The sequence below is a fragment of the Hydractinia symbiolongicarpus genome, chromosome 11, assembly GCF_029227915.1.
Source record: "Hydractinia symbiolongicarpus strain clone_291-10 chromosome 11, HSymV2.1, whole genome shotgun sequence".
In the NCBI taxonomy this organism is placed as follows: domain Eukaryota; kingdom Metazoa; phylum Cnidaria; class Hydrozoa; order Anthoathecata; family Hydractiniidae; genus Hydractinia; species Hydractinia symbiolongicarpus.
This window is the reverse complement of record NC_079885.1, coordinates 12456607-12474435: the sequence shown is the minus strand read 5'-3', so window position 1 is coordinate 12474435 and position 17829 is coordinate 12456607. Positions and strand designations below refer to the sequence as shown.

The 17829-nt window shown below is 33.8% G+C and overlaps 2 protein-coding genes across 3 annotated transcripts in view; both read right to left on the bottom strand.

Annotated features, from left to right (window-relative positions):
- LOC130614868 (coadhesin-like) overlaps positions 1-17829 on the bottom strand; it is a 70993-nt gene that overhangs the window by 23098 nt on the left and 30066 nt on the right. The window lies entirely within an intron of this gene.
- Positions 5885-12336, bottom strand: LOC130614869 (uncharacterized). 2 transcript variants are annotated; one of them, XM_057436334.1, is made up of 2 exons: positions 12186-12336; positions 5885-7675 (listed from the first exon to the last, which is right to left on the bottom strand). In XM_057436334.1, the coding sequence occupies exon 2, from the start codon at positions 7665-7667 to the stop codon at positions 6162-6164; it is 1506 nt and encodes a 501-aa protein (XP_057292317.1). In that variant the 5' UTR covers positions 7668-7675; positions 12186-12336; the 3' UTR covers positions 5885-6161. The 2 variants fall into 2 exon arrangements, with proteins under 2 accessions (XP_057292317.1, XP_057292318.1); XM_057436335.1 differs by having other exon boundaries at positions 5885-7686; positions 12186-12291.

The window sequence follows — 17829 nt, the reverse complement described above, 5'->3', positions numbered from 1 at the left end:
GATTTAGCCGAAAATGAAGTGGTTTTAATTTTTGGACCAATTTTGGCCTAAAATGACATTTAAGGTGGCAAAAAACCAAAATTTTGATGTCACCATCATATTCAGCATACTTTATTTGTTAACTGTGCCAGATTTAGCCAAAAATGAAGTGGTTTTAATTTTTGGAACAATTTTGGCCTGAAATGGCATTTAGGTGACAAAAAATCAAACTTTTGTACCATCATCATTTTCAGCATACTTTATTTGTTAACTGTGCCAGATTTAGCCGAAAATGAAGTGGTTTTAATTTTTGGACCAATTTTGGCCTAAAACGACATTTAAGGTGGCAAAAAACTAAAATTTTGATGTCACCATCATATTTAGCATACTTTATTTGTTAACTGTGTCAGATTTAGCAAAAAATGAAGTGGTTTTAATTCTTGGATCAATTTTGGCCTAAAATGGCATTTAGGTGACAAAAATCAAAATTTCGATGTCACCATTATGTTTAGCATACTTTTTTTGTTAACTTTGCCAATTTTTGTTGGAAATGAAGGTTTTAATTTTTGGACCAATTTTGTCCTAAAATGACATTTAAGGGGGCAAAAAATCAAAATTATTATGTCACCATTATGTTCAACATACTCTTTTTGTTAACTGTGCCAAATTTTGTCGAAAACAAATACTAATTTTGTCCTGAAACAGCATTTAGATGAGTTCCCAGTAGTTAGGGAGCTTGGGTACGAAGTTCACATCTGTGACGGAGGAACGTGTAATCGCAGGGTCGATTTTTTCTCAAAAAATGCTCCAAAAGAAAAAAAACGACTGTTTTAAAGAATTTCCTACGCCTTCGGGCGCGGAAATTCAAAAAAGCTCTTTTCGTTCTCAAGATATTCACATTTATAGATATTGAGATTTAATTATGCTGCATAAGTTATGATGTCACATTTAAGTAATAACAAAGCAAATAGCGGTGTCACGTTTAATTTTTGATCTTTTCAGGGAACTGTTCCCATAAAATAAAGCAATGAGCAATGTTGCAGGATTATTTTTGCTTTAACAGGGTAAAAACAGCTTATAAGCTGTGTTTTTATTTTTAAATGTTACTAAAATTTTCCACAAAATAAAATTGCTTAGTGATTGTTTTAGCTTCGCAGGGTAACAACAGGCTGTTTACTGTCTGTTTATTTGAACCGAAGTTAGGATAGTTTTTTGGAGATGGGTGTTATAACTATTTGGATGTGCTACATTGTTTACCTGCATTAAGTGCTCACCCATTTTGTGAAAAATAAAAAAGGTTTGCTGAATGTTTTCGCTATGACGTGGCACAATATGTAAATTGTGTTTTTATTCCAGCTAAAGTTAAAGGAAAATTTATTTCTGAAAAAAACCTTATATGCTGTGTGCGCTTTACTCGATTTACCATATACTGCACACCTGTACTAAGGTGCTCCATCTGAATGTGTGGTACAGTTTACTATGTGTATTAATTGTTCCACCAAGGGTTTTACACCACGTAACACAGTTACTTGTAAGGTTACTTAACTAGGGTGTGTACTGTAAATTCCTAAGTGTATATATTATTCACCGGTAAAGTTTTGTACATATATTTTCATGCCTGGTCTAATGCATATGACACTCGTGCAAATGAGAGATCCAGGTTCCTGGACAGGGCTAGAAGAAACATAATTATCCTGCACGTACAACAACCAGGTAATCATGAGTATATATAGCTATATTGAGGATATTAGGTAATCTTTGAGGCGTAGAGGGGGGAGTTGCATACATTTATCACTTTCATTTATGGAGCACAAAAAGTGCTTTGTTTTTTGTAATAGATCTATCACTTTTTGGTAAAAAGTTTTTGACTTCTCTGATCGTTTCTGTATCTTGACTTTTTAATGTTGTTAGAGTTATTAAAAACCAATATTGTCAAATTCATTGGAACCAAGTTGACTTTTAATTTCAAATTTATAAAAAAATAATAGTTTTTTTCAGGCGTTATGGCCAATTGTTTAAATTCTTGTATTGGCACATCATTCTGCCAAGATAATTCACTGTATATTGACCTTATAATAAATTTAAAACGCTCTTTTAGTTTTTTGAATTTGAAATATTTGCACCTCAATATTTTCTATACTTCTGGACTAATATGATACATAGCTTAGATGAATACGTAATGTTTGGGTTGTAGAGGGGAAAGATTCTATTAAGGTGTCTGTCCCTGCCTTGACGTTTCCCTTGCCAAGTTGCAGATCCAGAGTTATTGGGTCATTGGAAATTAATTAAGAGGCCTAGCAAACGAGTGTCATTTTGGCAAAAAAATTATGTTAATCAATTAACCTTTATAATATATATGCATTAATCAAGTTTGAATGCACATCCTTTAACAGGTCTAAAATTACTGATGAAAGGAAATGTCAAAATTTGTTATTACTGAAATATGACATCATAATTTATGCAGCATAATTAAATCTGAAATTCTTTAAATGCGAATATCTTAAGAACGAAGAGATTTTAAAAATATTTAAAAAATTTGTTAACCAACTTTTTTAGCTCTATAATATAAGTCCAACATCATTTTATACCTCGGGTTCCCTTTAAGGGAAGAACTATTTGCGAAACATATCCTTTTGTAGCGATTTTACGGTTAAAATTAATTAAAATTTTCTCTCCTCCCCAGCTATTGGTTTTCCTCAATTTAAAAGCCTTAAAAGCTACCAACAGTTTCGCATTTTCAACATCAGATCTTACGATTGCATAAAAAAACTTCTAATCCGAAAAATTGTTATTTCACATCTTAAACGTAAGTCTCGCAAAAATTCATTTCCTTAAGGCCGAGATACATTTGAAATTTTTATTTTAGAAATATTTCAAAATATTTTGAAACATTTCAAAAGCTTTCGAAAGCTTTCAAGAGTATTTCGAATTGCTCTGAAATTAATTTCGAGACATGCTGCAAAACTTTCACAGGTATTTCAGAGCAAGAAAATTCTGCAAATCGATTTGTATAATTTTCTATATTTGGAAATAAGTTTAAAGCTGCCGACAACAGGTGCGCATTTTTCTGACGTTTATGAAAAGCTTTTGTGCATTTTTTTTTTGCGATAAACAGGAGAAAACATGAAAATGAGTAAATACGAAGATATTTTCTATACTCATATGCGTCTTCCATACTCAATTCGCTTAAAATTGTATGACATGCACCGGACTCCTCTCTTCTTTGCAGCTATGACTTCATCCATATGCTTCGTTGGCGTTTTTTGTAATGTTGTTCATTCCACTCTTCTTCGAAGAAAAAGGAAGCGACCATTGATGTGAACACAACCTCTTTCAATTCATGTTTAAAATAATGTTGAAAGACTTTATATTAATTTCGAAACAATGGAAAACGTATTTCGAAATATTTCTGAAATAAAATATTTCAGACAGTTTCGAAATAAAAATTTCAAATGTATCCCGGCCTTTAGGTACCTAATCGGGAATATGATGAGAGTGATTGATAAAAATCTATGCTACTGAATGTTCAATACTCACTTGACGTATTGCTTTAAATTAGATGCAGAATGTTGGAACTAAAAATGCTTCTTACGATGATACGCCGACAAATAAACGCGTTGTTTATTCGTAAATTGCTGCACTGTCAAAACTGAACATCTTTCTGCAACAAAATATTTCTTTCGAAATATATTATAAAATGGCTAATTATTCTGTAATATTGGAACCCGTGGTTAATTAGAAACTGCGTCTTAAAAACAACATTTTATATCTATTAAAATCAGTCTTGGTAAGGTAAAAAATCATTTCCATACATTTTGTACATCTTCCGGCAGTCATGGAAATTGCATGCCATGTCTCAAGTTTTCCATATGCTGAATCGTGTTCACGACTTTTAATTTTTATATGTGCAGCAAGGAAAAAATATCTCTTTTGATTCTGTAAATACGTTCTCAACTGAACTGAGAAAGAATTGGTTCTTTCCATTATTTCAGCATGCTAGTAGTATTTCCTCGTCATATCTGTCAAATTTCAAAATATTTTGCATTACTGTTTGCATTAAAATCTTGTATTATTCATTCATGCATTTCGCAGCGTATTAGGTTTCTGTCGGAATGCGTTTTCTCCTTAGAAAGGGTTGTTAGTAGAAAAGTGTTAAACGAAGCCTCTGATCTGCGCAAGATATTTTTTATCAGCATCAGAATCATTATCAAGTCATGTGTAAAGTATAAATCAAAAGTAAATTGGTTTAAATTAGTTTTAAAGTTCGAAAACCATACCACTTTCATCTTTTAGTGGCACAAGCTCATCATCAACATTTTTCTACAGCTGCTCACTTAAAATGTTTCGTCTTTAACATGAGGTACAGTAAACACACAATTAACTGTTTAATCACAACTTCATCATTAAATTTACTAACAGCGTCTCATGTAGTAGATCTGTTTATGGTTGTAAGGCATTTAACACGACTAATTTGACTAATTTAACTCATTGTATCTCTTTATCCTTAGTGATATTTCCTTAGCAGTGGTTAACGTTGCATTTGACTGGAAATTATGGAAAAACAACCCATGGTCACCAGTACAATTTAATTTTGGACTACCTAAATTGCAACAGGTGCAAAATAAAATCGTAGTCAACATGACTAAATATTCGCACAGCTCCCTTGCACCTAAATAAAACTCACTTAAAAAATTATTGTTAAAGATAGCAAACGGCAGAACAAAACCATTGTTTGAGAAAAAAATTCAACTTTATGTCTTTCAAGGAGTTTCCTGATTTTCCTGATTGATGGACAGCCTACACAGTCCACGTAGTTTTTTCAATTGCAAACCAGGTCTACTAATCAGTCGGTTTCCTTAACATTAAAAACATCCTCAAACATAAACATAGTACAAGATGCTGTCCAGAAGACTGAACTTGCAAAAACATTTCCTCCAAATGCCGCCATGAATCACCTCAAAAGAAACTCTTTTGAAAAATAATGACAATAACATAAATTTCTGGATCCCCTTGTATACATTGTTCTTGTTTCTTTCTTCTCAAACCATACTTCCATATAAAACATCCGTATACATCAGTTTATCAAACTAACCAGTAGTCAGAAGTCTTTCTTATGCTTTAATCTACAAACAAACAAATAAAGCAGTCGTTCTTGCTACCTTTCTTGACGTACACTTAATCTCAAGCCATCAGTGTAATGTGGAGGAGTTCTCATCATTTTGCAATAAAATCCATTTCGTCATTTAAGACACGCCATTCCAGGTCCCATGCCTAATAAAAATATACTTACCCCATGCAGAATGTTAGGAATATACTCCATTTGCTTTTCCACTTGCTTTTTTGTTTTTTACATATTGACAGTTAAATCAGTTCTTAAGAGAAGTTGAAAACTGTTGATTTGAATGGTGAGAATGTACACTTGTTCTTTTAACACACTCTATGCAAAGCTTCTTCCAAGTATAAAAAAAGAAACAACAAAATTTTAAAAAGGTCAAACTAATCCTTCTTCTTCTTTGTTCAAGTTTGAAACATTTCTCCAGATTCCTCATGATACCGCTCTTCTAAAACTGTAAATCTAACAGGTAGTAATGGGAAAAACCAATTTTAAAGTTCCGTATGATCAGACACTGCCTTAAAGTGATTATTTGGCAGTGACATATTGCAGTAATGTGATCCATTCATGCTTTCAACCTGCCTGTAGTAGTATTTAAAAAGTACTTCTCGTGCAGTCTTGACATTGTGTTTGCTATTAGACCGTGAAGAGCACGCTTAAATAAGGTGTGTATATATCTTGTGCAATGACAAATCAAACGACACATTTTTGACGTATAAAACTCATATTATAAAGAAATAATATTAAAGGCAAAAACAAGTGTTAAAAACATTATCTGTAACAACACAAGCGACAGGTTTCGCAAATATATTTCAAAAGAAATCTGTGATAAAAACTTATGTAAAAAGTTTATCCACATTTACCTTTTTTGTAGGTAATACTCTGAGAAGAACTTTAATCATCAATGAAATTAAGCTGCACCTTGTGCATCTACATCAAAAAAACAATAGTTGTCACACAAGCTGAAGCATCATACAGTTCACGTAGCTTCCACACCTTTTAAAATAAACATCTTTATCACAGTTTAAACAGTTTGAGCTAAAAGCGTTTTTCACAGTTTTGTTGTTTTTCAAAGGAAAAATAATTCGACTTTTCTTCGACCAATTGATCGTTTATTCAGCGTGCTAACAGCGTTTCGTGCTTCCCTGTTACCACGAAAACATATAATCGCGTCTCCTGAACACCGTCCGTCTTCCAAGTAATGAATTCTCACCGAATCGGCAATTGCATGATATCCACGGAAAAAATCTAAAATTTCATCAGCTGTAACTGAGAAAGGCAAATTTCTTATGCCGACAACTTTTCCCATTTTAATATCGTTGACGTCAATGTTTGCACTATTTGCAACTCGACTGATCACCGGATCATCTCTTTGTCTATCTGAACGGCGACTTCGGTAAGACCTATCGTTAATACCAGGAAGTGGATGTTGTTGTGGCTGCTGGGCTGACATACCGGCAGCACCAGCCAAACTATTTACTGTAGCTGTCAACAGTGTTAACAAGTTTTGTACTTGTGGATGAGCATTAGCAACAGCATTTAACGTGGATATGTCAGGGACCATTGGTCCTGAAACATGCTGTCCTCCACCAGGTGGTCCGTTAATGTTGTTTCCTTCGACAGCACGTAAAATCTCATTTCTCTCAGCTGGAACAATCACTGCGCGTCTTGAGCCACACTTTCTACCATCATTTTTCAGTGCCTGCCTTCCATCATTCTCTGTAAAAAATTCCACTATTGCACTTCCGTTAGGTTTACCAGCAAATCTGCCACCAACATTACGAAAAAAGAAAATATCTCTAGTTAAGATCGGTCTGAAAAAATCAGATATTGCAATTTCTGTTATATCAAATGGTAAACCGGACACTTTAACGAACTTTCTTTCGTTAATTGTATCTAGTGGGTTGTTAAATTGAGAAGGGTTTCCAGCATTCTTATGAATTTCTCTGCGTTGCGGGGAAACTCGACTTTTCCTGCCTCTGTTATTAGATGATCTGTTGTCAAATGCAAAATTCTTTAAGAATGAATCTCTTTCATTATCTCTGTCATTTCTTAGGGGAGATCTAGAGCGGTCTCTTCTGCCGTTTTTCTCAATTCTTTGTTCCCGCTGATCGTCCCGGAAACTATTATTTCGCTGGATGCCTCCTCTGACAATGCCGTTTCTTGAGGATATACTGCCTCTACCAATTCCAAAAGATTGTCTTTCCTGTTGACGCTTTGAGCCAACTTCATTGTGCTGTCCTCTGCCACGACCACTAAAGCCACCACGACCTCTTGGCATGCCTTTCTGATTTGTAATCATAGATACACCGGGGAAGAAATTGTTAAATTCACGAGGATTACTTGGTCTCACAATAAGCTTTTTGTCTCTTAACATCACTCCATTAACTCTCAATCCATTATCAGCTTCTTTTAGCTCTTGAAAGATGACAAATGCACTACCACCGTGTTTCCAGTTGGTACCTGGTGTCATATGAATATCTTCAGGGCGTGCATCATAGTCTTTAAACAACCTTCGAACGTCGCTGGTGGATGCATGGTAATCAATGTTTTCAACTTTCAGTACACCGACCATCTTCTTTACTAAAATCAAACTACATCGTACAAAATAGTATCCAATATTGGTCAAACAGGAGCAGATTATCAACAAGTCACAAAACTTTATGATTATGTAATAACAGCCTTTACATTTAAGATCATATCTTGACGTTCAAATAACAGGATATTCCAATATAAGACCTTCATAATAAAAATAGCAATACATTTACCAACTCCACTCCCGTAGAAATTTAAACAACTTTTCTTAATTTCATATTTTTTGTAAAAAGGATAATTTAGTACAATAACAATTTTTATAAGAACTAGTAATGTTTGACCTACAGCTGGCTGTTATTAAATTTTTAACTTGATTTTTATTTATTAATTTTTTTATGCAAAAAAGTGCGCAGTAACAAAATAGAAATCCTGACTGAGTACTCTTTAGCTACCAGAGTGTTTTCTGGTCAAAATTGACAGGAGAGATGTCCTCCCTTTCCTTACATCAAGCTGGATACACAACGATTGGAAAAACATCTCCGCACTATGTGGATACCTTCGAAAACACTTGGAAATTATAGGCTATCCATCCTGTAATGACAGTCAATTTGTTTATGCGATAATATAGACAATAATGATATGGAAGCCTTGTAGTAATAAGCCAACAGGATATGTGTCATAAGTAATTCTTGTTATTTTTATTTCGGATACCCAATCTTGCCTGTATTTGCAGCAAATCATGTGCTATAGGTAATTGCAAAAATCCATACAACCTATATTTCGCATGAATAAAATATAAATATACTTTCGTCTTTTCAAGTGGTCCAATTTCGTCTTGGCAAAATGTTTTCTATTGGTTCATGTGAAAAATGGTTAAAGTCTGATACAATTCATTGTGACAAAAACACCACCAGAGAATTTAAAATCCAAACGTATTCCCTTTAAATTTAATTTTGAAGCAAAGAAGCAAACAATTGTGGATTTCCACTGTTGTGATAACTTCACGTAATTGTGGTATGGGCGAGGAAATATGCAATGCGGATTTAAAAGTGGTACATCTGACAATCCGACTGGAAGAATTTCTGCAATAGCTATATTTAATGTGTTATTATATTTGCTTATGTTCTGTTTAATTATGACTTCTAATGTGTATTTTTACTTTGAAAATGCATGTTTTACACCCCCATCTAAAGGTGTTATGTAGAACATTTGTATGACAAGCCTGTCTGTAAGAATAGCTAGCAAGAAATAACTGCTCGACCTGAACAGTTGGGATTGGTAATCTTTCAGTCGTGAGCTCTGTGAGCTGCTTAATTTTACGGTTACTGATTCCTGGAAAAAAAACTTCCCTTGCAACAGCTAACATTTTTACTTGAAAACAGAATAGAAATGGGAAAAATACAATTTGTTGATTTTCTTAAAAAAAATTATTAAACTCTGTAAAACCTTTTTTAGAGAAAAACATAATTCACACACCAAAATCAATATTAACAAAATGTTTTATATATGCTACTTTGTGGAGATGTTTCGAATAGAAACATGTCATATAGCTAGAATAGAATAAAGATAGAAGATGACAAAGACAAAAATTCTGCAGTGTTTGCAGGTTTCTAATCACTTTAAATGGTTTCTAGGCATAAGGTCAAATTGGCAGCAACCCTTCCCCAACGATCAGTGGTATGGGGATTGTAGCCATATTGAATTTCGGAAGAGACGTGTTTTTTGTTTTATTTTGGAATTTGTTATGAAGAGATTCTATGTTTTAGAAAAGTTCACAATAAAAACTTTATTATTTCAAGTCCGTTCAGAACCCTAAATAAAGCCAACTCACTCACAGATCACTCATTACCAAAAGATTTACCATACCCTGAACAGTTGGCGTGAGCAGTTTTAGAATGCCAAGTTTTAAATTCATTGGATTCTAACTAGCAAAATACAGTAAGCAAATTTTACCTAGCCTCACAAATACCAAGGGATATACTCTGTCTACTGTTTCCAGGAAGGGCCATGGCTTAGATGGGGAGTCCTAGAGTATTTAATGCTCATTTTGAGCTACACCAATCCAATTAGGGTCTGCAGTCTACCAGAAACTCCCTGCAACATTCAACATTGCACACAATGTGCTATCTCCATAATTTCCCTCACATGGCTTGGACGGTCTTGTTTAAGCCAGCTTCTTGACCATTTCGACAACATTCTACAAATACTCTGCAACAACTCAAACGCTGATGTTGTATACTTGGATTTCGCAAAAGTGTTTGACAAGGTCGATATAAACATAGCCCTTAAAAAGATAGAAAACTTAGGTATCAAAGGCAAACTACTCAAATGGCTGAAGTCCTTCACCCAGTACGTCTCAGTTAAGGTCACCACTCACGCACCACAAAAGTCATCTTTGGTGTACCAGAAGGAAGTGTGCTTGGGCCGCTCATTTTCCTTATCGTTATGGGGGATATTGATCTTTCTGTAAAGAACGTATCACTCTTAAGCTTTGCAGATGATACAAGACTTACAATGAAGGTTAGCTCTGAAAGTGACATTGAAAAAATGCAAGCGGACCTAAACCCAGTCTACGAATGGAGTTAACAAAACAACATTATGTTCAACAATACAAAGTTTGAACTCTGGCAGTATGGAAAAGACCTAGATCTAAAGTCAAAGTCAAAGTACAAAACAACAGCATCAACACAAATCGAACCAAAAACACAAACCTAAGATTTTGGAATACTAATGACAGATGATGCTACCTTCAAATCGCATACAAATAAAATCGTAGAAAATACAAAACAACTTAAAAGCTGGATTCTTCAAGTCTTTCGATCGCGACCACTAGAAGTTTTCCTACCACTATGGAAATCCCTTGTCATCCCTAGACTCGAGCACTCCTTTCAACTCTGGTCTCCTGCTAGTAAAGGACAAATCAAGCTCTGCAATGGAGCTACCTGAAAAAGGTCAACTGTGTACACAGGATGACTTACAACAATGCACTTAAACAGCTCAAATTGTACTTGTTACAACGACAACGTGAACGCTATCAAGCCATATACAGTTGGAGAATAGCTGAAGACATTGTCCCAAACCTTCACCTACCCATGCAAACCCATGCAACACAAAGAAAAGGATGTCTCTTTAAACTACCACCGGTGCTGAACAATTTCACAAGCTTTGCTAAAGTACACAACAGCTTCCGTTATCAAGTTCCAAGAACCTTCAATGCCCTGCCCAAGTCTCTAAGAAGCAACACTTCATGTTTAAAGTTTAAAACAGCCCTCGACAAGTTTCTCAAAACACTGCCGGATGAACCTCTGATCCTCGGGACAAATAAAGCCTCAGAAAACAGTATAGTCACTGTAGTTCGATCTAACCCTCATCCTCCTCTCTTTACAGATGGAGTATAGAAGAAGAGGAAGAAGTGACTGATGTCGGTCGTCCATGACAGGTGTGAAGCTACAACTTCAAAAGTTATAAGTAACATAAGTAAGTTTAACCTGGTTACATTCACTTGCCCATATTGAATCGTCGCGAAGGGGAATATCAAACCCCAGTCTCACGCACAAAGAGAAATAGACTGAACATAACCTTGCTTCACCTAGTATATCCATCTTTTTTCCTGCCAGACAGATGGCTGGACCAAAAGAGGGTAACGATAAGCCGCAAACGCCTGCATATATACAGGCAAATCCGGGCGACTTTTCAAAAAAAATTGGCGGTTGTCCCCCGAAACTGCCCGCACTTTCCTGAACTCGCCCAGAACATTCCTGAAATGCAATTCTTTGTAACAAACCATGAGGACGATAGTTGGGAAGAAGGCGCTTGAGTTATTTATAAAGTTATTTATAAAGTAAACTTTATCAAAAACCATCAAAAACAATTCTTTTAAGAACTTCGATACCACATAGTGGGTTTGTTTTAATTATTATAGTTTTTTTTTAATCATATTAGTGTCTGTTGTTGTTTGTTTTTTCAGGCATTGTTCGGGCCTATGCTGGTTTTTTCGGGTGAATACTTGATTTTTTTTTCAAAACGTCGAACTCGCCTGAAAACGCCTGCACTTTTTAAGGCTTATCGTCACCCTCAATGAAGAGCTTACCACTAAAAAATTTAAGCATCTATTATCAAGATTTTATTTATATAGCTAAGTAACATGCATTGGGCAATGTTCACAGCAGACTTATTACTTAAGATCTTAGGCTATTTGGTTAGGTGCAATTTTTGTTGATATAGGCATATTTCAGACTTTTTTGGCTGAATAAAAGGTGGTGGAGTGGGTTGTTTCATAATACAAACAGTGTAGCTATCACATTTTTGACATTGGTTACTCGGCCTACACCCCTGCTAAAGTAAAACCTTTGAGCACTGGCAAGGTAATGCTGTTTGCCCATTTTAAGATAAACCTTAAAAACAAAAAAATCCCAGATATTGTTTCCTGGGTTGTGGCTAGCAGGGTAAACTATATATAAAGCTAGTTAGTAATTTCACAAATTTAGCTTGAACTAAATACACACAATAAAATGTAGTTTGCATAAAATGCAGTCATTTAGATCAATAGACAACTTACCATAAAAAACTACAACAGCGAGAGTTTCTCAAGGTGTTAGTTTCTCTTTTACTATGGACGTCAAAATGTTAGGAACAGGATGGTTTGTGATCGCTAAATAAATCGTCGCACTTTATGTATTTTTGCCTTACTTGGGACATATAGAAATACATTCTCGTCCCCAGAGCTCTTTGTATTATTGTACTTTCGAGGTTTAATTCAAAGTGCTCTGCGGTCGAAAATGATAGAAATAGAAACACCTTGTATATGATGTTATGTTTACGAAAGAAGTGTAATTATTCTTTCGCGCCGGGAAGCATGCATATAAAAAAGCGAGAAAGAAGCTCTGGGGACGACTTTAGCATTTAGGGACTTGTAGAAAAGACAACTACAGTCTTCTTCCTGTTATTTTTAACTACTCTAGCTAAACCTAAATGTATGCTATAACCTATTTCTAGATGCTACGTTATAACGGCGAAATAACATTAAAAAAATATGTTAATCCAATACGCTGTATCATGCTGGCATTTGTCTCGATTGACGTCATTAGTAAGAGAGTTAACTTCTCCACTGTGTCGATATCAATGTCAAAGGCTTTGATTTTATCGTTGATTAATATCACTATCTGAGCTAGAAAGCGGTATTAGAAAAAAGACCTGTGCGGGCGATGAAACCTTTTTTTCTTCTTAGGTCATCTTTTACCCACACAACGTCCCTTACAATAGTTTGAATTCTCCACCAGACAGTGGGAAATTTCTGATGCATGGTATGAAGCGGAATCAATGTGCTATAATTCGGTTTATCAAGTCGACGAGGAGGGACATTAAATCAGTTCTTCGAATCGTCAAATCAGTGTGCTTCAAAGCAACCTCGATCCTAGTATCTGTGGCGTTTTTTGATATGAGGATGAAACACATTTTACCCTCTCATATCAAACAACGCTACAGGCCCTGTGATCAAGGTTGTGTATCAAAGAGCTCGAATCATAAGCCGAATCATTCTATACAATAAAAAAGGTTATATCGCATAAAATCACAAATCAAATCTGGTGCAACAATTTGTTTCGTTAACCCAGCCGGCACAAGACGTCTTTAAGACGTCTTAAGATGTCTTTTTTAAATATTCTGTTAGAAAACGCTATTGAGATGTCTTTATTGCATCTTCTTAAGAAGATCTTTCAAAAGACATCTTTTAAACGTCTTTTGAAAGTAAATAAATTCGAATCTTGTAGTATACGCATTTTAGATGTCTTTTAGGATATCTTTAAAAGACTTCTTTTAAAAGACATCTAAAAGTTATCTAAAATATATCTTTTAAAAGACGTCTTTCTCTTCTTGCTATAATGCATCTAAAACGCGTCTTTTTATATGAAAAATTCGATTTAAAAAGACGAGGTGCTCGCAAACTTAGTTAGCATGTTTATTTTTTTCGGAAATCAATTTTTTACGAAATTGAAAGTGGTAACCGTCACTTGCAATTATTTTTAAATACTAATGTATTTTGGCGAGCCTTCATAATACGTTTTCATTTCAATACGTCGTAATTTTGTTTTCCTGCACCCCCCTGGCGGATATTCTTTGACAATTGATCATCGGAACATTCAATAAAAATTGGCGGTATTTTAATGACAGCATCTGCGGGACACCTGTTGTTTAAAAGTAAGTACTTTTGTTTGTGATTCTCGGTAAATTAATTTATAAAATTATAATAGGTAAGTGTATTAGCTGATGTATTCAATTGTTACCCTTCTACAAATGGTGTGTTTTCTGACTACGTGTCTATGAAAATTTATTTAGAAATAAGCTATTATTTTCTCTCTCTCTCAAAGATGCGAATGAGCAAGAAATGCGACACATATTGGGACCAAGCTGCCAAACGCTCCCAGTTAGAGGATCATGTGGGGTACATTAAAAGTATAAACAAAAGAAAAGCCCTTTCGATTTTACTCATTTATGAATGACATTTATACATTTAATATTTTTCCTTTTGTTTTTTTGAACTGACTTCTTTATTATTTGAAATATTTATTTTGTTTATTTTGGCCTTGCAAGCGTTACGACGAATTTCAACTACTAGCAATGTTCACAGAATTTTTAAAGTGATTCTTCCCTATGGCTTAAGCTTAATATGGTTAAGATTTTTTCGATTACAGTTCCAATTTATGCTTTACATAGCATGCTTCATTTAAAAACTGACGTAGAAACTAGTGTACATCTCTACACATGGATAAGTTCATAAGGTAGAATTCGTAATACAGAAGATTTTAATAATTAGAATTTGTAAATATGATTATGAATGATTTAATTGTATAGTGTTTATTATAAATAATATTTTATTTATTTATTTCCGGTTATATTTGCTTACTGTAATTGTAATATATATTTATTTTTTAAATTGTCAATACGAATTTGATTTAAAAAGTTCAAAATATTTTTATCGCAAAGTATTTGACGTCTTTGGTATCGTTATTTCTTCAATTTATTAAAAATATACGCTTCAACGTTAACATACAAAAACGTCTTAAATTAAATTTATTTTATAACATGCCTATTTTTTCTAAAAGGTTAAATAAAAAAACAATAAAAACCAAGGAAGACGTCTTATAGATAGATAAAAGATGTCTTTCTAAAGATGCATTTAAAAAGTTGCATTAAAGATGCATTTTAGTCGCTGCTACATCTGTAAAAAATCTAAAAGATGCGTCGTAAAAAAATTTCTTAAAAACATTTAAAAGGCGTCTTTGGAAAGACGTCTTTTAAAAGATGTCTAAAAGAGATCTTTTGAAACGGATCTTTAAAAAGACCTCTTTTAGAGGCTTAAAAAGATGCATTATAGACGGACAAATCAGCGCTAAAAAAGACGTCTTTTAGAATTGCGAAAGATATCTAAAAGACGTCTTTTAGAACTCTTTGTGCCGGCTGGGAATTGACACTTGCTTGTTGGTTTACAATGCGATATAACCACATTGCATATTCGCATAGAAAAAAAAAAGTATTTACAGTGTACTTTCTAAAACTCGAATCTCTATTACTCTTATCTCCCCTTAACTTGCACAAATTTGCTGGCACGAACGGAGATTTCCTAATGAACTCTCCTAAAAAACTCTCTCTTACTCGAACCTGCGTAACTCGAAAACCTCCTTAACTCGAACAATTATTTTTGCGCCTAAGCGTATTTCCTCTCTATAACTCGAACTACGCGACATATATCTAGGACTTTAAACGATTCCAATGACATTAGCAGCTTCTTTATCGCTTTATTTGACGATTCGAATGTTTAAGAGCCCAGCCGGCACAAAGAGTTCTAAAAGACGTCTTTTAGATATCTTTCGCAATTCTAAAAGACGTCTTTTTTAGCGCTGATTTGTCCGTCTATAATGCATCTTTTTAAGCCTCTAAAAGAGGTCTTTTTAAAGATCCGTTTCAAAAGATCTCTTTTAGACATCTTTTAAAAGACGTCTTTCCAAAGACGCCTTTTAAATGTTTTTAAGAAATTTTTTTACGACGCATCTTTTAGATTTTTTACAGATGTAGCAGCGACTAAAATGCATCTTTAATGCAACTTTTTAAATGCATCTTTAGAAAGACATCTTTTATCTATCTATAAGACGTCTTCCTTGGTTTTTATTGTTTTTTTATTTAACCTTTTAGAAAAAATAGGCATGTTATAAAATAAATTTAATTTAAGACGTTTTTGTATGTTAACGTTGAAGCGTATATTTTTAATAAATTGAAGAAATAACGATACCAAAGACGTCAAATACTTTGCGATAAAAATATTTTGAACTTTTTAAATCAAATTCGTATTGACAATTTAAAAAATAAATATATATTACAATTACAGTAAGCAAATATAACCGGAAATAAATAAATAAAATATTATTTATAATAAACACTATACAATTAAATCATTCATAATCATATTTACAAATTCTAATTATTAAAATCTTCTGTATTACGAATTCTACCTTATGAACTTATCCATGTGTAGAGATGTACACTAGTTTCTACGTCAGTTTTTAAATGAAGCATGCTATGTAAAGCATAAATTGGAACTGTAATCGAAAAAATCTTAACCATATTAAGCTTAAGCCATAGGGAAGAATCACTTTAAAAATTCTGTGAACATTGCTAGTAGTTGAAATTCGTCGTAACGCTTGCAAGGCCAAAATAAACAAAATAAATATTTCAAATAATAAAGAAGTCAGTTCAAAAAAACAAAAGGAAAAATATTAAATGTATAAATGTCATTCATAAATGAGTAAAATCGAAAGGGCTTTTCTTTTGTTTATACTTTTAATGTACCCCACATGATCCTCTAACTGGGAGCGTTTGGCAGCTTGGTCCCAATATGTGTCGCATTTCTTGCTCATTCGCATCTTTGAGAGAGAGAGAAAATAATAGCTTATTTCTAAATAAATTTTCATAGACACGTAGTCAGAAAACACACCATTTGTAGAAGGGTAACAATTGAATACATCAGCTAATACACTTACCTATTATAATTTTATAAATTAATTTACCGAGAATCACAAACAAAAGTACTTACTTTTAAACAACAGGTGTCCCGCAGATGCTGTCATTAAAATACCGCCAATTTTTATTGAATGTTCCGATGATCAATTGTCAAAGAATATCCGCCAGGGGGGTGCAGGAAAACAAAATTACGACGTATTGAAATGAAAACGTATTATGAAGGCTCGCCAAAATACATTAGTATTTAAAAATAATTGCAAGTGACGGTTACCACTTTCAATTTCGTAAAAAATTGATTTCCGAAAAAAATAAACATGCTAACTAAGTTTGCGAGCACCTCGTCTTTTTAAATCGAATTTTTCATATAAAAAGACGCGTTTTAGATGCATTATAGCAAGAAGAGAAAGACGTCTTTTAAAAGATATATTTTAGATAACTTTTAGATGTCTTTTAAAAGAAGTCTTTTAAAGATATCCTAAAAGACATCTAAAATGCGTATACTACAAGATTCGAATTTATTTACTTTCAAAAGACGTTTAAAAGATGTCTTTTGAAAGATCTTCTTAAGAAGATGCAATGAAGACATCTCAATAGCGTTTTCTAACAGAATATTTAAAAAAGACATCTTAAGACGTCTTAAAGACGTCTTGTGCCGGCTGGGAGGCCTTAGGTGATTCCAATGATTGTTCGAATGTCATTTGAACAAAACGTAAACATTATCCTATCGTTTTGAAATTTCATAATCATAGCGTCTGTTGCTGGGACAAAACGTCGAGCCGAAAAAAAGTCCTGCAAAATTAAATACAAAACTTTAATTTTAAAAGAGTTACAGAAGACGAGGATATAATCACCCAACCAACGACTGAAGAAGTGCTGAAATGAAAGCCATTAACATCCTCAAACATCTCAGCATTTTTTCAAATTTTGGAAAAGAAATGATGAAGTCACTAAGTGGCTAAAATCACAATATTTAAAAGAATTCCATACAGCATAAAATCTTTCTGTAAGCTTTATTCCATACAGCTTACAGAAAGATTTTGTTACAATCCTACATAAAATAGAAAAACCATGATAAATTTCCAAACTCTCTATTACTCGAACTCCCCTAACTCGAACGATTTCTGATTCCCCGTAGCTATTTGAGTTATAGAGCCAACTGTATTATTACTGCCCTCACCCTCCAGCAGCGA